The following is a 25,710-nucleotide window of genomic DNA, read 5'->3' as shown; positions in this document are numbered from 1 at the left end:
GAAGTGTATGAGACCTCTATTTTTATGTCTAGTGTCAACTTATTTCATGTTTCCAACTTTCCCTTGTTTTTCTGAAATAATAAGGAGAAAAATGCAATTAAAATATGCAAATAATGCTGCAGACAGCACCACCGCAGCTAATCATGGTATAAATAAAGTAATAGGACACTGGCACATAGAAAAGGAAGTTTGGGGAAATTAACATTTAATTCACAAAACCACAACTAGTGAAAAGGTGAATTTTAGAGGTTTGAAAAACCGTGGAAGCATGCTTGTGTTGTTCTGCCCGGTTCCAAAAACAAACAATCTTATTTTAATCATCTTGTTAGTAGGTAGAAAATGGGCACGTTCCACCTGATAACTTCCACAGTCCAGTGAAGCTAGAGTTAACAAAATGAGTTTAGACAATCATTTGTCTTGCAATTAGTTCATTCATTCATTCATTGGACATGCACTGACATCCCCTATGTCCATAGAGGCATCAGGTAAAACACTGTCCCCATCTTTGAACCACTTACAGTGAAATGGATAGGATGGAAAAGCAAGGCAAGTATTGTCAGTGGATATCTAGCCAAGACAGAGGGTCACATGGGGAAGGATCTTCTTAAACGGGGTGATATTTGAGCTGACTCAAGTTAGCCTGGTTTAAGGAGGAGGGAACTCTCCTCCCTTCACTCTATGCGGATGAAACAGCATAGAGCATAGGCATGGATGGAGCGATTGCCAGGGAGCACAGGAAGGTAACACTAGAGCCTGAAGCCATATATGTGTTTCCTAGACTGCCGTAACAAATTACCACAAACTGGGTGGCTTATAACCACAGAAGTTTATTCTTTCACCGTCCTGGAGGCCAGAAGTCTGAAATCAAGGTAACAACCTGGCTGGTTCTTCTGGAGACTCTGAGGGAGAGTTGGTTCCATGCCTCTCTCCCGGTCTCAGGTGATTGTGGGCAACACTTGGCATTCCTTGGTTTATAGAGCCATCACTCCAATCTCTGCCCCCACCTCCCGCTGGCATTCTCCTCCCTCTGTGTCTCTGTCTCTATCCCTTCACATGGCGTTCTTTTTTTTTAAAAAAAGTTTATTTATTTATTATGAGAGAGAGAGTGGGTGGGGGAGGGGCAGAGAGAGAGAGAGGGAGAGAGAGAATCCCACACAGGCTCCATGCCACCAGCACAGAGCCCCACACAGGGATTGAACTCGTGAACCGTGAGATCATGACCTGAGCTGAGATCAAGAGTCAGACGCTCAACCAACTGAGCCACCCAGCTCCTCCCACATGGCATTCTTAAAAAGACACCAGTCATTGGATTTAGGGCCCACTCTAACCTAGTATGGCCTCATTTAACCTGTTTACCTCTGCAAAGGTGCTATTTCCAAATAAGGTCACATTCACGGGGGATTTGGTCTTCCATACCAAGGTTATGACTCCAACATATCTTTTTGGCAAACACAGTTCAACTCACAACAAAACAGGGTCCCTCAGACTACAGCCTACCCATTGCCCTTTTGCGGTTATTGCTTGTAAATAGGGTTTTATGGGAACGCAGCCACACCCACTTGTTCACCGAAGGCAGAAAAGAGTCATTGTGACAAAGACCATGGGGTCCACAAAGCCTAAAATATTTACCATCTGGCCCTTCCAGAAAAAGTTTAGGGACCCCTGAGCTAGAGAGAAATCTAGTAATCATGAATGGCCTTGGGGGTTAAGCCAAGGAGTGAGACCGTGGTGCCGACCACTCTAGGGAATGTGGTCTGATGTTGATAGAAAGTTTGCAGGCACCAATGGGCTGGAGAAGTCACAAAGAGACGGCAGAGTGGGCAGGGGATTTGCAGGCTCCAGTGAGATATTGTGGTGATTAGTGAAGGAAGGGGCGGGAGACCATGCAGTGGAGAGCGAAGAATGAGATGTGGTGTCTGTGATTGGGACGATTATGCACTATGAGAAGATCAGAAGGGAGGTGCAGAGATGGAACTGAAGGCGAGTCAGTGGGGCAGGGGGGAGAAGACCGGGAAGGCAAGGGGGAAGATGAGCATTCTCCATGGGTCTTAGAAATGCCACGACTGAGGGTGGTAGTGGGGTGGTGAGGAGCCCCATAAGCCAGGGCATGTGATTCCCAAAAGGTCTAGAGCACTGTAGTTCCTTCCCAAAACACTAGCACCCATAATTCAACTGGTGCAGCCCCCGTGCACAAAGTGATGGTGTGATTAATGTGGATTCTGGCGCTCCATCCTCGTAGCAACTTAATAAAGTATGTGCACAGCCTCCAAATGAAGGCTGTAATCACTTTTCCATAGTTTCTGAATTATGAAGTTGGATTCCCATCACAAGCGCTGTCAAGTTTTTTTGGCTTCGAAACCAATTAAAATGATGAACAGCTGTGAAAGGAACCAGACGTGCATTTCATCTTCCTCCAGAACAGTTAGGGATCAGTCCTTTTCCGTGTCACGTTTCACATTAGCCGGGAACATGAAATTGGGCTTGTTCAAAGGTAAGACTCAAACAACTTCTTCATGGAACAGAACTGATCCACTTAGCTTTTTTTTTTTTCCCCCAGCTGTAAACACTAAGATATTTACAATGTGCCTTTCTTCCTTCTGGCTTCTCTCCCAAGATCATAACTCCCGGTATCCATCCTCTCCTGTTAGCAAGGTTATCCTAAAAGGAATCACCAAAGCAGGAATTAACTTTGGAAAAAAAAAAAAAAAAAAAAGAAGTGAAAAGATTGCGGGAAGATTTTGTGTTTGATTTAGTATGGATGAGAAAGTAAGTGGCAACGGAAAACCTTGAGACCCACCCCCCCACCACCACCACCACACACACATCTTGCTGCTACATCATTTATCTCAGGTATATTAACGTGCCCACCCATTTCCAAGGGTACTGGGATAAGTCTCGTAATTTTTTCCCCACTTTTCATGGTAGGAAAGACCTGCAGAGAGAAGAGAATGAGTCTCCATCAGATCACATTCCCAGGACAAAGTCAACCCGTTCTAATTAAAAAGACTTGAGCAAGTCACATTCCCCCAGAGCCTCAGTTTTCCTGTCTGTAAAATGGGGGTTACAATACTCAATTCTCAAAACTACCATGAGGCTCAACCAACATTAATTTGTGTTGAATTATACACGTATGTGATTTATACCTAAAACTTGTACCTGTATGTATAATAACAATAGACCCCTGTGTGATCTACTTCTTCTTCATGTTGCTATGCTTCTGACAGGTGGAAAAAATAGCGTGTTTGGAGATAGTCTCCAATAAATAACATTTGGACTGGACAGCCCCTTCGCTGAGGTGACTCAGTTATCAGTGAACTCTTTGCTATTTTTAGGGCTAAAAAGGGAGAGGCAGGCAATACTGAAGTTGTTGAGTCAGTCACACAGGGAGGGCTGTAAAGCGGTGTCTCCCTTTCTCCCAGGACATCTGGACTCATAGGCAGTGCCCTGGGACCCCAGCAGCCATTCAGAGGCGAGCAGAACACACAGAGGACCTGAGGGAGGGGAAGCAGTGATCTCCTATCTCTACAATATCGCAGAATACCCAGCCAAAAGAGGGAAGCACAAATCAACTTGTACCTCGTCACCTTGACAACACAAATTTAGACCCTGGCTGCTAGATGCTCTTCTGATTCCTTTTCCAAAACAATGTCTCGCTCTCGTCCTGCTGATTTACACGATTGCCATTGCAGGGCCTGAGAGCACACTCTGTCTTTGCGAGACTGGGAGAAGCGGGTTTGAACAGCCTTTGGAACAGGCGACTCCCAGCCGCTTCAATCTTCCCTCCCAGACAAGGGGTGAGATCCAACAGCAGCTACTGTCAGCCCTTCCGAGGGCTGCCCCCCCCCTTCCGTCCTGGGTCCAGGAGGACATCCCTGCAGTCTCCTGTGGGATCGCTCTCCCCATCTTCTCATTAAGTTGCCAAGACTAACTTGGACTGCCTTTCTTAAACCCACATCTCTTCTTTTCCTTCAACCTGAAGTTAGCTGCTGCCTCTGTCACCCTCTCCTGATGTGATGGGTAATGAAGTGATAAAGGCGCTCAGCACATCCACCAGTTGCCTTTGTGCAACTCGCTCAAGGTCAGCCTTATCCTTGTGGGGACACAGAGACACCTCGGCAGTGAAGGGCCCTGGGAAAGGCGGGGGGGGGAGGGGGGGCATCCAGCAGGGTTAGCACAGGGCCGGGAGGATTGACCACCTGGCTGACGGAACAGGTTGTACACCAGCATTGGCTTCAAGCGGGATCTATGCTCAAAGAGGTGATTGTCTCTGTGCACCCTCATTTTTATTAAATCCAAATTGTATCCTACTGCATTAACTTTAGTTTGTCTATATCACTTGTTAGAACCCAGGAAACCCATATTGTTTCTTTTCAGGAAAGAGGCAGGGCTGTACAACTGAGCAGCTTTGAAATATACACACACTTTTAAAGAAATGCTTTAATTCCTATTGCTATTAAAACAGCTTGGCATTAAGTTTTGTCTATAATTGGGTATATTTTTAAAGTTTTGACAGAACTTTATTTTAAGCAGCAGGAAGCAAAAAATAATTCACACCTTAATATTCATCAAAAATTATTTAACAGCAGGAAACCTTCACTTTGAACTTCCACTCTTCTTTCTTGCAGAATCAATTCCTGTGACAGCTCTCACCTGCCAGGAGCACAGACAATCCAATAATATTATGCGTAGTAACCGCACACCTTATCTTGCTTTCTTGTTTTCCCTGGTCTATCAGGCCACGCCTTCAGAGCCAAGTAATCCATTGTGACAACTCTATTCTCAGAACTGACTTTCTCCATAGAAAGCACTTCACTCTGAAAGATGCCAAGAAGCTCCTGATGCTTCCAAAATACCACCCTTCATTCTCTACTATTAGAGATTGAGTTCTTTGGCTCCTTTCCATGTCCTTTCTCTTCTGCTAAAGCAAATAATACTGGAAAAGGCACTGTACTGAACTTATTCATGCTAACATATGAATGGCTTATCAAATTCAGTTTCTTCCTGTCGTAGAGTTTAGGTGGAAGGGGGAGGAGGGGAAGTGGGTGGAGAAGATTGTAACAGGGAGATTATGGATGTGTAAGGGGAAGGGAAGGGCCACAGGCAAGCCTGACCCCTTGCAGCACTTTACAAATAAAAGAATCAGTGTGTATACACGAATCCCCTGGAAAGCCAGTTAAAATGCGGATTCACATTCAGCCAGCCTGGGGTACCGTCTAAGATTCTGCGTTTCTAACAAGTGCTCAGGTGATGTCAGTGCTACTGATCCCTAGGCCACACTGTATTGACTATACATCAGAATCGCCTGCAGAGTTGGGTTTTGTTAACTACTGATGCCCAAGCTCCGCCCCAGATGAATTAAATCAGAATCCAGGGGTCACTCAAGTATCCATCCTTCTAGAAGGTCCCCAGGCAATTCCCCTGAGCAGCCTGAGTTGAAAGGCACAGTTGGCTGCTAAAGATTGTGTTGAACACTTGGGTGTCAGTTCATAATTAATGTATTCACTCATGACGGCCAAAGGCAAGGCATCCCAGCTCTTGTATGTTCCTCTCCAAAAGTGGCTTGCTACTCTACAATGCCTGGCAAGTAGTTGGTACTCGAGAAATAGTTGTTCAATGAAAAAAATAAGTAGGTGACAGGCCGAACACAATGAATAAAGGCCAAGAGCCTACAGAATGTAAAGAATGGAAGCTAGAACGTCGAAATGACAAGTGACAAGATTGAGATTTGAGGACAGAAAATCTTTTCCATTACTCCTTCAGATCCCCTGTGCAGATAATCAGTTCTTGGCCCCTCTCGAGGCCGAGTCTGCTGATAACAGGAGAACCCGAAGCCGTGATATTGCCAGTGCTTTATTCCAGTGGTTCCCAAACATTGACCGGTTACAAACACACCTGCATGATTCTTGCCACGGGTGTTATTATTTACCTAGGAGATTTCCTTAAATTGACTCACCTCTTTTATTATAAATGAATGTGTTTTGGAGGGAAACTATAAATCACTATTTCAAACAGATAAACAACCAATATCCCTTGACATAAATGGAAGGTAACTGTCAAAATACATACAGTGAAAACAACTCAAGCTGGATACCCTGACTGCCAATGCTTGCCTCTGTCAGATAAGAAGACGTATGGCAAGGCTGAGGGAGGTATTAAAGACACAGTGCGCTTAACGGAGACTTGTCTGTCGCTGCATAATAAGAAGGATTGGGGGACTGCTTTGAAAGAAGTCACGGTCTGGCCTGCAAGGCCGTATTAGTGAAGGCACGGAGTGTATGCATCGCATGAAACATCTCTCTTGGCCAGCAGTTCTCAAACTGTATTCAGAAATCCAAGGACCACCAACGGGCACCAGGGTGGTTCAGTCGGTTAAGCGTCCGACTTTGGCTCAGGTCATCATCTCACAGTTCGTGGGTCTGAGCCCCGCATCGGGCTCTGTAATGACAGCTCGGAGCCTGGAGCCTGCTTGGAATTCTGTGTCTCCCTCTCCCTCTGCCCCTCCCCCCCCACTCATGCTCTGTTTCTCTCTCAAAAATAAATAACATTAAAAAAAAAATTTTTTTTTTAAGAATGCCTAGGGCCACCAAGTAGTGCTGAAGAGGCTCTGGGGGAAAAAAAAAAAAAAGAAGCATTTCCAAGATTTCAGTTTCTAAGGAATCCAGTCACCCATGCTTACATACACTGTGATGTTTGTTTTTCAAAAAGAGTTCTGCTTCTAACAGGAACAACATAATCGAGAGGAAAAGGGACTAGCTTGAAGCTTGCTGTTGAAAGGAGGAGAAGGAGATTTCTCTTTTGAAAGCGTATTTGCTGCTTTGGGCCTCAAAGGCATCATACCCACCTTGGATGAGAGAGTTTACTAACCAAAACTATGCTGTTTGAAAAATGAATGGATCACGCAAAGTAAGAGATGTGCTTCCTGGCCCTTTAGTGAGGTGTGTCCTGGGTGGGGGTTCAATTATTGGCTCAATTTACATGCTTGGATTTAGAGAAAATGACCCACGGACATTGTAGGGTGTAAGTACACTAAATTGTGTATTTACTTCAATTTGCTAGGTATTTTTCTCTTTTAAGCAATGCATGCAATAGAATGTGATGGTTATGTTCCTTTTTTTTTTTTTTTTTAATGTTTATTTCTTTTTGAGAGAGAGAGAGAGAGTGCTCATGCTAGCAGGGGAGGGGCAGAGAGGGGGAGACAGAGGATCCAAAGTCGGCTCTGTGCTGACAGCAGAGACCCCAATGCAGGGCTCAAACTCACGAACCGTGAGATCATGACCTGAGCTGAAGTGGGATGCTTAACCGACTGAATCACCCAGGTGTCCCTGTAATGGTATGTTCTTATGCAGAGCGGCAAAACTGCATGGTTAGAGGAGAGGCCTTTCTGAGTCAGACTGTTTATTTATTTTGAGGAAGAGAGAGAGAGAAAGAGAGAGAGAGGCAGGGAGAGAGAATGCTAAGCAGGCTCTGTACTGTCAGAGACTCTGTCTCCTTTCATCTTTGTGACCTCAGGCAAAATACTCAGTGTCTCTGTGCCTCAGTTTCCTTGCTCATGGAACAAGAGTGATAAGAATATTGTCTACCCCCTAAGGATGTTGTAAGGAGAAGCTGACGCATGCAAAGCATCCGAAAGAGCCCCTTGCACAAAGCAACCACTCATTGTGTATTACCTGTTGTTATCATGGCAAAAAAAAATTTTTTTACATAAAATCAAGTGTTATGCCATGAAAATTTTGTCTTCCACCCCAGACCCCATGACCCTCCCTAGAGGCAGAGTAGTATATAAAGGTTCTTAGGTATCTTTCCAGAAATACTGTATGCATTTACTATAAAGAATATGCTCTCTAAGCACCTGGGTGGCTCAGTGGGTTAAGCGTCTGACTCTTCATTTCGGCTCAGGTCACGATCTCATGGTTCGTGAGTCTGAGCCCCGTGTAGGGCTCTGTGCTGACAGGCTCTGAGCCTGATTGGGATTCTCTCTCTCTGTGCCCCTCTTTCTCTCAACATAAATAAATAAACTTTTTAAAAAATACTTTAAAAATATCCTTCTCTTCTGTGCAATTAGGAGCTCACAAGGCTCCTACACCCTGCCTTTCTTTTAATTTTTTTCTAATGTTTACTTATTTTTGAGGGAGAGTGCAGGCTGGGGAGGGGCAGAGAGAGGGAGACACAGAATCTGAATCAGGCTCCAGGCTCTGAGCTGTCAGCACAGAGCCCAACGTGGGGCTCCAACCCATGGACCACGAGATCCAAAGTCAGACGCTTAACCAGCTGAGCCACCAAGGAGCCCCTACACATTGCCTTTCTTACTTGACAATACTTGTTAGGAATGAGTTCATGATAGGCTTGGTCCCTCATTCTTTGCTGAGCCTGCAGAGTTTGGCATCTTATGGAGGCCCCATTGTTTATTTAAGTCGGCCCCACTTTTGAACATTTACAATCATGCTGCCAGGAATACACTCAAAAGCAAATGTTTCATACATGTCCAAGTATATCTTTAGGATAAATTCTTAGAAGTGGGATGGCTGGGTCAAAGAGTCTGTGGATCTTTTATTTTGGTAGATATTGCCAAATTCCTCTTCCAAGAAATGGCACCAATTTGCACACACAGCTCTCTCCCCTCCTTCTCAGAAAACTATTTTAAATTCATAAAACAAAATACATGAAATAATCAAAGAAAGCAACTGTATTGAGACACAGTTATCCACGTGTAAGAATACAAGTGTGAAATGGTAATACATATCATTCTTTCTCAACACGTTGAACAACAAAATCTAGTGGCAGGTAGGAGTGAATAGGAAAAATATTTCAGCGTATCTGCAACAACTGTAACGTGATATGAAACTACATGCTGGTGACAAGCTCCCACGTCCAGCTAATAATATCGTGGCTTGTAGCCTCCATCCGTAATTGAAGGAAATGCTAAATCTGACTTGGCAGCTAGTGATAATAAAGATGTAAATTCTTTCGGAACAAGTGAGGGACCCTATCAGTGGAACCGAGCCAGCCCTCAGAGATTAACTGTGGTGAGTGGCAGCTTCTCGTCAATGCAGCAGGTCAACCCCAAGAATTCACACTTTCAGGGCAGCTCTTAAATTTCGTGGGTGGGAATCAGCCTCATCTAGCCAAAACCCATTTCATTGGCCTTCTGAAGTGACAAGACAAGTCAAGATGTGGACAGGCAGAGATAAGTCTACAGAAGCCACCAAGGATGTTGCTTTGACTGTTTCTCAGAGATAGCCCTACCTCTTCCTTCAGTACACCTGCTCTCCTATCCCCAGGGTTTGGGAGAATATTAAATAAAATAAGAGAATTTTAACTCCTTTGAAAACAAAAAAGCACTCATTCTTTGTTTTCATGTTTATTTATTTTAAGAGAGAGAGCGCATGTGTGCGAGTTGCAGAGGGGCAAAGAGAAAGGGAGAGAGAGCGAATCCCAAGCAGGCTCTGCGCTGTTAGCTCAGAGCCCACCTCGGGGCTTGATCCCACACAACGCGAGATCGTGACCTGAAATGAAATCAAGAGTCACAGGCTTAACCAACTGAGCCACCCAGGAGCCCCTAAAGGGCACTCATTCTTAAGACTCTGTATTAACCATTGGGAATTAATATTATTTTCTCTTCTTATGTGTAGTGCTTAGAACCTCTCTCAGATCTGCTGATAAAAGTGACCCTGTGGGCCAAGAAAGGAGCTGTTTAGCTTTGGAAAATATAAAAAGTCTAGTGGTCCAGGACACCGTCTGGGGTGATCCTTGCCCGGCCTGGCTAGGATGCTACCTTGTTCTCTTACCCCGAGAATATTCCAGTGACTAGAGAAATTACTGGAATTTACCAGAGCAAGAAGGAAGTGATGGTAGGAGGCGTCAAATAAGAGAACACCCCGTCACTGGAAAAATGCACAACTCTGGCAATCTTAGGAGTATAAAAGAAAGATTTCAAACAATTTTCTGACTATGCATCTTTTTTTTTTTAATTTTTGAGTGCTGGAGAAATGTTAAATTTCATTAAGTTTTACGGCCAGACTTAATATAGACATAAATCCCTTTAATGTTGGTTTCAGTCAAAAGTGAGCTGAACATTATCGTTAAAGCAGTGCATGTGGGAGAATTATTTGAGGAAAATCAAAATAGGCACAGTTGGGAACGTTCAGCCATGACCATATTAGATGCAAGCAGCAAAATTCTGTAGGCTCTAAAGGACTGGGCTATTTTGCTGCTCAGTTTCCATACAGACGAGCTTTGTTCCGGGGCAATATGGTTGCAGTTTGCAAGTCTATCTGGGGAAACTCATTTCTCTTTCATTAGTCCAGGAGCGCAGTGCAATTTCAGCTAATACGGTTACACAGCTCCTAGCTGGGTTATTTGGTTAAATGCCTTCAGGGAAAGTAGCAAGGCAGAATAAAGGGACCAACGAGACAGATGTACTTTCTTGTTCTGAGTGCCTATAGCTGTGGGAAATCTCATTGGCGATTAATCACATGCCACGCTGTACTCATAAACTCCTATCATTTGAGATATTATTTAAGTGTGACATTTCACAGGGCACACCTTGTCTCCTGGTCCAATTTCTTTGATATCTGACCTTACAGATGACTCTAACTGGGGAGATCTACTTGCCATGGTTCTTGGACATGGTAGCACTTACACGCATTTGTGTGGCATTGATGAAAGCGCTCCCTGCTGGTGGGTGAGTTGCAAAACCACGCCCTCCTTCCCGGCCAGCAAATTAGAAAATGTGTTCCCTTCTGGGCAAACAAATGAGAAAAGAGTGCCCCCACCCCAAGACAAGCCAATTCTTTTTTAAAGCCCCACCCCAGGGCACACAGCTTGTGGAGTCCAGGGCAGCCTTGAATTCCTCCCCTTGGACATGCACCCTTATGCACAACTGTGCATGGGCAGCCCTGATGAAAAAAAGACCACATTCCCAATGTTGCAGTCAGACTACAGAGGTTGCTCCTCGCGCTCTAAAGAGGTCTGTTCACTCATAGCCATGGATCCCCACGTTACCTACCTTGGCCTATTAGGAAAGCTAGGTATTGTCAGAATGTGAGCACAGCATCATATTTCAAAATGAAAGATGAGCATGGCCTTGTGTGGCAGACAGGACACTTGTAGATGGAGAGACAAAGGCCTAGAGGGTTGTTGCCTCTAGAAACAGCCTTCAACCAGTGATGGACAGGGAGATGGTGGCAATAATGGTGAGGCCTCCCTACCGTCCCAGCCTTCTGCCTCCAAGAGTGCCCCTACCAGTTTCTGACCATAGTGACACCCGATGACCCACCTTTGATTGGCATGAGACCCGGGAGACGTAAATGTCAAACTCTTAGCAATGTAGTAAGGCTAGTTTGTATCAGATTCCTTTTCAGCAGCTACAGCCCACCTAGAGAGAAGAGGAAAGGGGACGGGCACGTCTCAGAGCAAAAGGGGGCCCTCAGGAAGACAAGGACTGCGCAGGATGCTATAGTGTAGGCCTCGGGCTCTCAGAGGGCAGCCTGATTTGGCAAACTCTTTCTATAAAAGTAAATATTTCGAGATTTGTAGGTTTCTGTCACAACCGCTTAAGTCCGCTGTTGGAGTGTGAAAGCAGCCAGTGGCCACTAAACAAATAGACATGGTTATGTTCCAATAAAACTTTATTTACAAAACCAGGTAGAGGGTCAGATTTGGTACATACCATATTTTGTGACTCTTGCTATCAGTGATCAAAGAGAGTGAAGGACACAGAAGAAGTAGGAGTGAGAGAATGCCCCCATTTGGGGGCAATGCACTTGCCAGCTTACATCGATTCTTTCATTCTGCCCTCACAGCAACCAGGTACTTACATCTTATCACCTGCATTGTAAAGATGAGGAAACTAGGGTTTCCAGAAAACAAGATCATTGCCAAGACCAAACTGCTTAGGTTTGACACCAGATCTGTCTGACTTGAATGCCTCTCTCCCTTTCTCTAGTCCAAGCTGATGCCTACAGACACATTTGTTGTGTAGAACCCCAACAGGGACAGTCTGCGGGTCCCGGAGGCATTAAATTCCAGATTTGGGGGCAAGAGTGGCAGTGCCAGAGCCAGGTTCAGTCTCAGGGAGTCTTAGAAGCTTCTCTGTGTATGTGAAAGCCAAGGGGCATGGTTGCCACTGGGTTCACCGCCAGCTTTCGCGGTGAGACCAGCTCTGGCATCCGACATGTGCCATTTGTCGGCCTGTGACTTTGATGGCTGCACAAAGGCAGCACCTCGGACATGAGAAATCAGAAGATTACTTGAAAATAAGTAAGTTCCTGTCCTTTCTTAGCTTAATGTGCAGGCAGGCCATCTGGTGGAAAGCTCACAGTACAAACAACAACCAAAGTCATAACTATTAAGTTTCCTTTCTAAATTTTTTTTGGTGTTTATTTATTTTTGAGACACAGAGAGACAGAGCATAAGCAGTGGAGGGGCAGAGACAGAGGGAGACACAGCATCCGAAGCAGGCTCCAGGTTCTGAGCTGTCAGCACAGAGCCCGACGTGGGGCTCGAACTCACAGACTGTGAGATCATGACCTGAGCTGAGGTCCAACGCTTAACCGACTAAGCCACCCAGGTGCCCCTGAAACTTCTTTTTTTTTTTTTTTTTTAATGTTTATTTTATTTTTGAGACAGAGAGAGACAGAGCATGAATGGGGGAGGGTCAGAGAGAGGGAGACACAGAATTGAAACAGGCTCCGGGCTCTGAGCTGTCAGCACAGGGGCCCGATGCGGGGCTCGAACTCACGGACCGCGAGATCGTGACCTGAGCCGAAGTCGGCGCTCAACCAACTGAGCCACCCAGGCGCCCCTGAAACTTCTTTTCTAAGGACTAATCTAGACCTGCTTTCTGACCCCGCAGTCAAATATTCAGAAATTAAGCCCCAGAATTATTAAGTACCAGAGGGTTTATTTTTTCCTCCCACACTCAACTCTTATAAGAGAAACGAACCATTATCAGAAGTTTCTTCCAGAAATAACTTCCAGGGCAGCCCTGAGGTCGGTTTGGATTCAGTCCAGCCTTCTCACTTTCTGCACGACGGGACAATGATAATTCAAGTTCTTCATGATGACTCTGAATCATCCTGATCCTGAATCATCCGTGATTAAATTATGTTTGCTAAACAGTTAGTATTTTCTAAAGCAAGAAAATAAGACTAATGCGTTTCCAAAAGAAGTTATGGAAGAATCCAAACCAAAACAAGCGGCTGGCTTAGCCTGGGATGACCAGAGCATTCAACTTCCAGAGACACCACTTCCCCCTAAACGTCCACGTTATTGGCTATTTTAGAAAATTCCAGCATAACTCAAGCCCCATTTAATTTATTCCTGTACACAAATAATTTTATGGAAGGCAACATTGTAACTCAAATCAATAAATGATTCGGTTTGGGCTATAAAAGTATAAACAGAACACTTACAAAAAATTGCTCACTGTTCTTTCTGGCCATAAACCGTTTGATTTTTGGCCAAAAGACATGCCAGAGCAGCCACTTGCCTTCCTCGATACTCAGCCTAGACTCTTCCACAAGGAATTAAACATTAGTCACCAAATTAACTAAAAGACAACAGCAAAAAAGTTTGTAAGTCATCAACCATTTCAACCTTCACAAGTGAATCTGACCCCTGACAACACACGGTCTTTCTCGTCTTACAAAAGTGGACTCAGGGTTCCACGGATTCTCAGGTGCCAGTTCTGCCATCAGATCTCTTCAATGTTCCCCCCAGCCCCACCCACCTCAGGGCAAGCCATTTTCTCCAGGACCAGGAATTGGAGGCAAAAAGCCTCAGCCCAGATCACAGGTAATAATTATAAACCAGAAAAGTGAACCCGGGTGAAAGAGTGTGACGTGGGCAATCAGGCAGCAAACACAGAGGTGCAGACCAGTTCGATTTTTCTTTTCTCTAATGGAATTTAACTTCTTATCTGCCAGCCTGATGGCACTCGCTCAAGGCAGAAATTTGACCTTGGTCAGTTCAGGGGGTGCCCCCCGCTCCTGTCTCCAGAATTGTCCCTGAGCTTCAAAGGACCGGCACAGCGCTGAGGATGCGGGGTGCGTGCACTTGCGGCTCGTGTCTGTGCCCCTGGATTCCACTCTTGCGTCCCCATTCTCACGGATTGGATGTCACTTCGTGCGGATCCTGCCTGAACCCTGGATCCCCAGTGTCCTGACTCCCGAGCTTTCCAGGCCAGCTGATTTTTACTGCCACACTCTCACCCCTGTCAGCCTCCCACAGAGTATTCTGTTGCCCACTGCTCCACACTGATGGCCAAAGAAATGCAGAGTGGGGCCACCCCAAGTCCCTGAACGCAGACATCCCGGGGAGCCGCTGCTGATCTGCAGCAACACAAGATGAGTCCCCTGTCCCCAGATGAGTCCCAGACCCCTCCGACTTTGGACATTCCAACCCCCATCCCACTCCAGAACAAAAAAAAAGAGGGCCCCCTCTGAGAGCCCCACAATAGCTACGTATTGAATGTTCTGTCCAACTTGCCTTACGCCAGGCAATTTTTTTCTCTTCTGTGGAGAAACAAACCAGGCTTAGCCTACAGTCCTCCCAGTCTGTTGCTTCGGCTTCGACTCCAGCTTTGAAGCCCCAAAGAGAAAGTATTAATTTGGGTTTCTCTCGACACTCCATCTACCAACTCTACCTAAGAATGCTCTTGTCTCAAAAACTCAGAGAAGGTTAGGGTAACCAAACATAGTAACTATTTCAAAATAGTATCCCTCAAAAGGACTGAAATCCAAACAGTTCAAGAAAAGTAAAAAAAAATAAAACGACACACAAAAAAACCATGCCTGATCTGAGAGTGTCTCCCAGAGACGGGAAATAGAGACCAGAGAGAGAATTAAATTTTTTTAAAAAGGTAAATGAGTGTAGTTTGGGACCAAAGGGGAGAAGGAGGAACAGATAATTTGGAGCCAATCATTATGGCCAGAGGAGACAGGAAGTTGTCCTCTCTGATGACCGGGTGTTAAAGGAAGACCTATATTCTAGAATAAAAGATAGGCTTATTCGACACAGAAGATGCATTGACCCAAACTTCCAACGGGGTAAGAGAAGGTGGAAAATGAGGGATTGATTTTTGATAGGTATGAAGTTTCAGTTATGCACACGAGTAAGTTCTAGAACTGTGCTGTGCAACACAGTCAACAATACGGTATTGTGTGCTTCACACTATGTTAAGAGGGTAGATCTCATGTTAAATGTTCTCACCGAGACAAAAACATAAATAACACACAGCCACACAAGAACAAAAGGAAATTTGGGAAGGTGATGAACATGCTTTTAGCACCTTGTCTGGGGTGATGTTATCATGGGTGTAGGCACATGTCCAAACTCATCATGCATGAAGTATATCAATGCCTCAATAACGCCAAAAATTCTTAAATTAAAAAAAAATTAACGCCATAAACGAAAATAAATCCAATATGGATGAAAGAACAAAATGTGAGACCAGAAGCCATCAAAGTCCTAGAGGAGAAGACAGGAAGTAACCTCTTTGCCATCTGCTGCAGCAACTTCTTACTGGACATGTCTCCTGAGTCAAGGGAAAGAAAAGCAAAAATAAACTACAGGGACCTCATCAAGATAAAATCTCTGCGCAGTGAAGGAAACAGTCAACAAAACTAAAAGACAACCTTTGGAATGGGAGAAGATATTTGCAAACGACATATCTGATAAAGGGTTAGTATCCAAAATATATACAGAACTTTTAAAACTCAACACCCAAAAAACAAATAATCCACTTAAGAAAAGGGCAGAAGACATGAATGGATGTTTTTCCAAAGAAGACATCCAGCTGGCCAACGGACACATGAAAAGATGCTTAACATCATTCATCATCAGGGAAATACAAATCAAATCCACAATGGGATGGGACACCTGGGTGGTTCAGTTGGTTAAGCCTCTGACTCCTGATTTCAGCTCAGGTCATGATCTCACAGTTCATGGGATTGAGCCCCACATCTGCCCTGACAGCACAGAGCCTGCTCAGGATATTTCTCTCTCTCTCTCTCTCTCTCTCTCTCTCTCTCTCTCTCTCCCCAGCCCCCACCCTTCTGCCCTGCTTGCACTCTCTCTCTCCCTCAAAATAAATAAATAAACATTAAAAAAAATGAGATATCCCCTTACACCTTTTGTCAGAATGGCTAAAATTAACAACACAGGAAACAACAGGTGTTGGCGAGGATGTAGAGAAAGGGGAATCTTCTTACACTGTTGGTGGGAATGCAAACCGGTACAGCCACTCTAGAAAACAGTATGGAGGCTCCTCAAAAAGTTAAACATAGAACTACCTATGATCCAGCAATTGCACTACTTGGTATTTACCCAAAGGTTACAAAAATACTGATTCAAAAGGATACATCCACCTTAATGTTTACAGCAGTATTACCAACAATAGCTACGCTATGGTGAGAGCCCAAGTGTCCATCAACTGACGAATGGGTAAAGAAGATGTGATATAGATAGATAGATAGATAGATATAGATATATATACATGTATATAGTGGATAAAGAAGATGTGAGATATATGGAATATTACTCAGCCATCAAAAAGAATGAACTCTTGCCATTTGCAGTGGGGTGGATTGAGCTAGAGAATACTATGCTAAGCAAAATAAGTCAGAGAAAGATAAATACCATATGATTTCACTCATGTGTGGAATTTAAGAAACAAAATAAGTGAACATAGTGGGGGGAAAATAGAGGAAAACAAAGAAACAGACTCTTAACTGGAGAGAACAAACTGATGGTTACTGGTGGCGAGGTGGGCGGGGAGGGGTAGGGGGGGTGGGGGGGGTGGGGGGGATGGGTTAAATGGGTGATGGGTCTTGAGGGCACTTGTGATGAGCACCAGGTGTTGCATATAAGTGATGAATCATTATATCCCAAACCTGAAACTAATATTACACTCATGTTAACCAACTGGAATTTAAATAATAAAAACTGGAAAAAAAATAAAAACGCAAATTTCAATCATCGTTTTACTATATGCTAACTAATTTGGATGTAAACTTTAAAAAATAAAAAATAAAATTAAAAAAAAACCCACAAATTTCAGGGTGATGTCTATCCCAAACACAACATTTATTTAAATAAATTAGTATTATAATTCTGATTACTACAACTACTGGTTGTAGTTGTAGCCCTTTGTCCATCCAGCAAATGCAAATGCAAACTAATGGAATTCATCAGTTTGCTTTTAAAAACATTATGGACTGATACATAAAGTTTACAGACTAAAGTGTTTTACCTCATAAAAGGGCACAATTCCTGAAAATGTCTCAGGACCCATGAAATCAAGAAATGCCCACACTGGGTATATGCCTAATCCAGTGCTTTCTAGCCAAATGTATACTGTGGACCAGGAAGCCATCTGGGTCTCTACTGCAGAACTCAAAAACAGAACAGAGAAAAATGGGATTCTCGTTCTAAGCATTCCAGGCAAGCAGAGAAAGCAGTGGGAAGGATGAATTAGTCTCCAAAAATGGTAGATCATTTCCCATCATGGGCCAAAATAAAAGGTCGGCCAACCAAAGACCTAAATGGAAAACTATTTAAGTGGATATGTAATTGATTTCTGGGGGGGAAAAACTCTCAAGGGGAAAAATAGAGGTGTTAGATGCATAGAATTTAAACTTCTAACCAAATACTGTAGGGTGTAGAGTACTCCCTGTTCATAATTGTATATTTATTTGTTTGGTCATTTGATTGATGTCTGTGCCCCCAGCTAGGCTGTAAGTTACACAAGGGCGTTCCCATATATGGCATAATCACTGGCATATATTAGACTCTGACCTTTGTTGAGTGACTCAATGAGGTTGATATTGTGCTGATGTTAGGGGTTTGGGCAGAGGTTTAACACCCATAAATATAAAGGACACAAGCCTAGGTCAGTCTGAAGCAGGGAGCCTTCTGCACAAAGCAAGAAAACTCCAGAGATTGCCTCACTTGTGACATAAGACCGAGAGCATTCTGACCATCAAGCCAAGGAAGCATAAGTCCTGGATTCTAGGTGAAGCCCATTCACCCACAGATGGTAACTCAACTTGAAATGGAGACAGTCCTGGAGAGCACAAGACTCAAATTCGCTAGTTCATTGAGGGCCTGAAGCAGAATGGAATGAGGAAGTCTGGGAAGAGGATAAAGGGAGGGACAGAGAGATCCAAGGACACACCAGCTCTGTCACCCCTTTGCAAGGGCTGGCCCAGGGAGGAACATTAACACAGCACTCCACAGAGGACCTGTAAGCATCAGACAGTCATGTCTTGAAGCATCCTCTCTGGCCTGTCCATCTGGCTTGACTGACCTAATGAGACGCCTTGTGTTTTTCAGAACGCGGAAGCGAGCTATGACTTCAGCGGCAATGACCCCTACCCCTACCCTCGATACACAGACGACTGGTTCAACAGGTATACTGGGCCTCGGGGGCCGCCTTTGACTTTAGATCTGGGGGTTTTGTTTGACTCTGTTTTGAAAACTTGGCTATTCCCAGGAAAATAATCTTAGTGCTTCCCTAAATTATACTGTGATTTTTCTCCGTCATAGCTACATTCTCTAAATTCTTGGATTTTGTTAATATGGCAATGTTCCTCTAGAATGGTCTTGGACTATTTTGTTTGGATGAGTTGGGAGTTATTTGCCACTTTATTAAAGATAGAAGATGGGGCGCCTGGGTGACTCAATCAGTTAAGCATCTGACTTCAGCTCAGGTCATGGTCTCATGGTTTGTGAGTTCAAACCCCGCACTGGGCTCTGTGCTGACAGCTCAGAGCCTGGAGCCTGCTGTGGATTCTATGTCTCCCTCTCTCTCTGCCCCTCAGTCTCTCTTTGTCTCTCTCTCAAAAATAAATAAACATTTTTAAAAAGACAAAAGAAAATAGAACTAATAAGAAATCCTTTTCAACCCACCATAAGATGATAAAAAACATGCTCGTTCCACTTGAAGACAACTGTTTTGGCCCTCTGCTCTGTTTCTATGTGTTTTGGAAAAATGCTTCTGCTGTAACCTTATAAGGGCTCACGTAGTTCCTTGCAACGGAGCAGTAAGCATAATTGACAAAGGTTTGAAGTATTTTTTTAACTGAGGCACAATCGACATATGACATTATATCAATTTCAGGTATACAACATAGCGATTTGATATTTGCATATGTCACAAGATGATCACTGCATTAAGTCTGGTTAGCATCTGACACCATGCATAGTACCAAAGAAATATTTTTTCTTGTTGATGAGGTCATTTGAGATCTATTCTCTTAGCCATTTCCAAATACGCAATGCAGTGTCATCAACCCATAGGTTCGAAGCATTGCTTGGCGTCCTACCATGTTAACGTACCTAATGGTCCATCCAAAGGTGTGACTTTTCTTCCACCTGTTTTGCTACTAAACATGTAAACATGCAGTCTCTTTTTTCTCCAAGTAAAATTCTTGCCTTTACGGTTGATTGCATATGAGAAATATTGAGAAATAAAGTGTGGCTTGCTTACTCAAAATCAGCTAGGTTTTAAACCTAGTGCTTCCCTATTATTGATGTTCTTGGATAAAGTTCATAAGAACATATGAACTTCAATTAATGGTATAACAATATGTGTACATCACTCTACTCATTTCTTTCACTTCCATGGCAAACGCGTGTAGGCAAAATAAATGTTGCTGTTCTCTGTTCGGTGAGAAGGAAACAGGCTCAGAGAGGTTGTGTGTCTCTTCCCTGGTCAGACTAGGATGTGTCAGAGCCAACACTTGAACCCAAGCTTCAGACAGGTTTTTAAATCCAAACTGTACCATTCTTTTATAAGCAACATTTTTATGATAAAAGACACAAAGCATTATGGCCAGACAGTGGCCAGATATGGGTCCCCAGTGGACCAGGTGACTTATACTCTGTCCCTACAGTCAGCAAGTTGACCAGAGTGTGACTGGGGGACACAAAAGGGCACATGAATTGGGGGTTTGGCAGTTACAAAAAATGCAGAAAAGAAGAAAGGAGAAAAACCAGTCACATTTGCAACATTTTAAAAAAGATCATTACCTATGTTCAACAGCACAATTTACTCTTCATCAGCTTCTTCTACAACAGCTTTAAAATTATCACGTCGTGTTCGAAAGGGTCTGCTTAGGAGATGAGGGTGTATCCCAAAGGTCTGAGAACTTCTGACATGAAGCATCTCATACCCTCCACAACTTACAACCCGACCTCCTAACTTACCCTTAGCAAATAAACCCTTTCAGACACAGAGATGTGAAGTCCCCAGACAGATGTCACTAAGCCAGGGGCAAGACCTAACGGGTAACGGTGGTTTGGAACATTGCACTGAGGGGGACCAAGAGGGGGTGCCCGGCTTCAACATGACTGCTTACCAGTTGTCCACATGACAGCAGGGCAGGAGCAATACATGTGTCACTTGTTCTCTCTACAGCTAGTAGGTACTAAATTAATCTTTGGTGGATTGATGCAGGCACAAAAATATAACCAACACAATGGTCCCCTCCCCCCCCCCGCCCCGCCCCACCACGGCCCATTTTCTGAACCCAGCACAACCACCCCAAGCAAGTCTCCCTGTGTGATATGCTGTAAGAATATTCTTTAAACAAACAAACAAACAAACAAACAAACAGAATTGGCTTCTATTTTAAATACTTTCATTTGCAAACTTGTTCTTGAAAGTTCAACTTTAAACTGGCTAAAATCGTCTAACGAGGGCAAATTAGGGCTTCTTGCAACACAATTCTTCATTGTCAGTGGTAAAAATTCCCCAGTGTCCGATTACCTGCAACACAGTATAATGAATCAAGCATGTAGGATCTTTGCTTATTAGGAAGCCACTGACTCAAGACACAGGAGCCACTTTGACCTATAAATAGGGCTTTTCCCAATGAGCAAGTCATATTCAAAGATCCTTATCCACCATCTTGTTATTATAAAGACTGGATGGTACCAGTTCAAATCATGGCCTCTTGAAACATAATTATTATTGTAAATGCTTATGGAAGGAAATTGGGTCAAAGTCCAAGCCCACACCACTAGCAGGACCTGTGGTCTGAAAATTTGGGTCCTGGAGATGATTCCTTCTTGGCCCAAGGAGAAGTTGAATATAACATCCTATCCATGCGTGTAGGATAAGTTTATTCAGAATTCCCTCTGGGTGAAATATTTGCCTGGGATTTTCTTCCATATAACTTAGGGCTTGGGACAGGAGGAAGGAGATGAGTGGAGGAATACAGAAAATAAAATGGTCATGGGTTAGTAAGTGCTAACGCTTATCATGGGTACATGAGATTTCTGCCTACTTTTGTAGATCTCTGGATTTTTTTTCCCATAATAAGAAGTAAATTTAAAAAGCATGGGGCATAATTTAGTTTGGTATTTATGAAACTATTAGCTTTGATATGCGAGCTTCTGAGGAGCTTGCAAAATGTCCTATGAGTGGAGACAGATGCCCAAATCACCACAGTGCTAAGCGTAGCTAGGGCTAAAATAGCAGCTTATTAAGCAGTTACTGTGTTTAAGGCACTGTTTTCAGTGCTTTGCATGTATTAATTCAGTTAATTCTCATAATAAACCTTTGAAATAGCTATTATCAGGGCACAGCGGGTTGAGTGCCCGACTTCGGCTCAGATCATGATCCCACGGTTCATGGGGTTCGAGCTGCATGTCTGTGCTGACAGCTCAGAGCCTGGAGCCTGCTTCTGATGTCTCCCTTGCTCTGTGCCCCTCCCCCACTCACACTCTGTCTCTCTCTATCTCAAAAATAAACATTAAATTAAAAAAAAAAGAAATAACTCTTATCAGGACTATCCCCATTTTGAAAATGGAGGCATAGAAAGGCTAAGTAACTTGGACAAGGTCATACAGCTAATACGTGGTGGAGACAGGACTTGACACCAGTGAGGGGGTCATTACACGCACTGCCTCATAACAAAGATGCCTTGGACAGTATGGAGCAATGCAAAATTATCTCTAGCCAGAGAAGCAGAGACAGGCTTCCCTGAACGGGTAGCATTTGCTCTAGGATTTGAAGGAAGGTAACTGGTAGAGTTAAGGGGTATATTCCAGGCTGAGGGTACAATTTAGGTGAAGGAGGGGAAGCGGGAGGTGCAGACATGTTCAGGAGGTAACCTGGACACCTGGCCTGGGAGTTACAGCCCGGGACAGAGGGCAGCATTCTAAGAAGGCTTCATGGAAGAGGTGTGCATCACACAGGCTTTAGGAGAAAGGAGGAAAGATTTTGTGATTGGGTCAGAAACTGGGCCCGAGGCATAGATGAGGACCCTTCTCTCACCGCACTCAGGGAATGTTGCTGCCCAGAGGCTCCGGGAGTCTTGAGCCAGCACCTGCCTTTGGCTGGAGCTGTGTTCGCTGCTGTGCCAGCATGAGTCTCTGGCCAGTTCTGCAGCCACAAAGGCATGCCGGTTTCTTCAGGTGCTCTCCTCTGGGCGTGAGCACCTTCAAGTGTGCATTTCTTCAAGAACCTATTTAAAACTCCCAGCCAAGGACCGTTTATGAAAGCAAACTTCATGCATATGCAGAACTGCTTTTAGAGGATGGGGATATTAGAATTTCTTGCCCGGTGCTAAATTTGACTTTGTAGGATTATTCCTTTTCAAGCAGAGCAAGTGTATTTATTCTACTGTGAACCATTTAATAATTACATGCAGTATCTGAGCTCTAGAGATATATTTGAAACACAGTTGAGAAATTTGCAAAGGGAGTAAATTTCCTCCTAGCTTGCAAGCAAGAAAATACAGATGGCCAAGCAAAGCAATAATATAGTAGTAGTAGTAATCCAAATTGCAAAAAGGTAGAAAATCATGCACATTTAATGAACCTCACTAATATGCAGAACAGATATAACCGACTTCCTGTGTGGTATCAGGATCTAGCATGACATGTTTTTCTTCGCTGGCATTCAGTAAATGTTGATTGGCTGGTTGATAGATGGGCGGCACACCTTGTCAGCCATGCCGAGATGTTGAGTGGCCTTGACATCCGTCCACTTCAGAGCTTCCCGCTTCTTCCGAGGTTTGCAGCCCACGCTTTGTCAATAATTTTCCAGCCTTGCTCGGTTTTAGGTCAATGTTTGGTGATGCATTGCAGATCTGTATTCCATTACCGTGCTGCTGTCCATAAAAATCCCTCTTGCATAGCATTTCTTTGACAGGCATTCACCACTGAAATGTCATCCCTGCCATCGGCAATATTTATGGAGCATCACAAGGGTGCAGCACACTCTATCTATTAAGCCCTAAAGAGTAAGAGATTTGGGATTCGATGCAATTCCTGGCCACAAAAAGTTTACTATAAATTCAGGGAGAGAGAAGACATTTATTGCTCAAGCAACCCAAATGGGGGTGAGGGAAAGAAGAACAATAAATGGATACTGAGGAACATTTATCTCCACGTGGGCTCGTGTGATTGATAACGTTAGTTAAACCTTCAAATAAGAAAGATCTAAAATAAAAAATAAAAAATAAAAAAAAATAATAAAAAAAGGGGGCGCCTGGGTGGCTCAGTCAGTTAGGCGTCCGACTTCGGCTCAGGTCATGATCTCACAGTCTGTGAGTTTGAGCCCCACGTCGGGCTCTGTGCTGACAGCTCAGAGCCTGGAGCCTGCTTCGGATGCTGTGTCTTCCTCTCTCTCTGCCTCTCCACCGATTACACTCTGTCTCTCTCTGTCTCAAAAATAAAGAAACATTAAAAAAAAAAAAAGAAAGATCTTTAGTGATTAACTTTTTTTCTTATTAAAAGTCATATTTCATTTTGAAGAACTCTATGTGACAGGCCAAAAATGAACATGTGAGAAAAACGGCCATCTCTGGTTGGTTATTTGCCCGTTGATGGAAACCAATACTTTACCCTGGTGACATTTAATGGTTTAGAAATGCATGAACATCTTTCCCGTCTGTCTTTATGAACTAATTCTGAAATCACCTCCTGGATAATAAAATTTAAACTGCTTTCAAAGACCTAATCTAACTTTTTCTCTCATGTGAGCTTTGAGAAAACCTCATAAGCCCATATTAGTTCAAATGTGGCTGCTTGTAATCAACTGTCTCTCTATCCAAATCAGAACACAGTGAAATTCAACACAGTTTAACTTTGTGAGCTATACTGAGCCATCGGAGAAATACCATATACTTGTTTTTTAAAGTTTATTTATTTTTGAGAGAGAGCTTGGGCGCACCTGCGCACAAGTTGGGAAGGGGCAGAGAGAGAGGGAGAGAATCCCAAGCAGGCTCCATGTTTGACAGCTCACAGCCCCATATGGGGCTCAATCTCACAAATCATGAGATCGTGACCTGAGCCAAAATCAAGAGTCCAACGCTTAATCGACTGAGCCACCCAGGCACCCCCACAAAGTTTTTTTAAAACATTTCTGGTCCCTTACCTGGATTAGGCAAGTCTTCATTATTTAAATTTTTCCCCTCAGCTAAAAGAAATAGACATAACACAGATTTGGGGGTTATGGAGAGAATTATATAGATCATAGAAGAAATCTGTATGTTGGTATTGTTATTTCTACTTTGGAAACAAATGTTATGCATGCCATATAGGTAGATTCTATGGTACTCAGGTGGCAATAATTCTTTCCTTATGGGAGAAAAACACAGCAGATTATGATGGACAAATGTAGTGTCATGTTAATTGCTTGGCATAGATTAAGTGATCCCTGAATCAGTTCCCCCTATCTGTAAACTGGGCCTGAAACTCCACCATGGAAGTTTGTATAAGGGACTAGAGACACATACTTGGTTCAGAGCATGACACATGGTAGGCATTTCCTAAATGGCAGCAAATATTAATTGTGAAATTCAGTGAAGGGATGTCTATAGGAGCTAAGTCAAAGATTCCCCAACTAGATAGAAAACGAGGGGAGTTTCTTCCAAAGGAGTTAATGGATGACCCAACACTTCACCCATCTTTCTTAGCCCTTCATTCTCTCATCTGAGTCTTTGACATGAGACAACAGTAGCTCAAGGTTAAACTTTCTGGAGAGAGTCTGGTGTCTCTGTTTCTGCAGTGCTGATTAAAAGAAGAGTTATATCCGGAGATAGCTTAAATGCATGAAACAAGATTGATCTGTGGGGAAAATTGAAGAGCCTAGCATCTAGCATCAGAAAGATGGAATGCCTCTTCACTTCTCCAGAAAGTACTAGATGATTGTAAGCAGACCCAAGGTTTTCCCCAGACGCAGCTCTACATGCTTACCTATCCAAACCTTTGGGCTTACTCCAAAGTCTTACCCTGTAGAGACCTTTGGATATGAGCCAGCAAACATGACTGATCTCTGCATTTCATGTGACATGAAAGCTTCTTTTTCCAAAGACATGGCTGAACAGACCGTAGCTAGCCATATAGAGCTCTGCTTATGTAAGAATCTGTATAGACCTAGGGAGACTGGAGTCTGGAAGGCAAAGACAGCCTCATGTCCATGAACCTGGCCAAGTTTCTCACTGGCTTGCTGAATGAATTCCCCATATCTCCAGTATCTCTGTGAATCCAGAGCCCTAAAACATCATTATAAGACTTGGCTGTGGGATATAGAGCTAAGGAGCCCATTAAAGCAACCAAGGGAACAATAACGAGGAAAGAGCCCAAAGGAAGAGAGAGGAAGAAAAAGAAAAAATACCCTGCAACTCAAACTAAGTCTACAAACTAACATTCCAAAATATCTGGAAAAAAACACATCAAACACAATTTAAAAATCAG

At 43.6% G+C, this 25,710-nt stretch overlaps 1 protein-coding gene across 1 annotated transcript in view; it reads left to right on the top strand.

Moving 5' to 3' along the window:
* The window catches only part of PCSK2 (proprotein convertase subtilisin/kexin type 2), a 275,251-nt gene that overhangs the window by 182,789 nt on the left and 66,752 nt on the right, over positions 1 to 25,710 (top strand). The window contains exon 6 of the mRNA XM_058684826.1: positions 18,334 to 18,410. Coding sequence (XP_058540809.1) covers positions 18,334 to 18,410 — 77 coding nt within the window. The remainder of the gene's footprint in view (positions 1 to 18,333; positions 18,411 to 25,710) is intronic.

This window comes from Neofelis nebulosa, chromosome 9 (genome assembly GCF_028018385.1).
Source record: "Neofelis nebulosa isolate mNeoNeb1 chromosome 9, mNeoNeb1.pri, whole genome shotgun sequence".
Lineage (NCBI taxonomy): Eukaryota > Metazoa > Chordata > Mammalia > Carnivora > Felidae > Neofelis > Neofelis nebulosa.
This window is presented reverse-complemented; position numbering and strand designations above follow the sequence as displayed.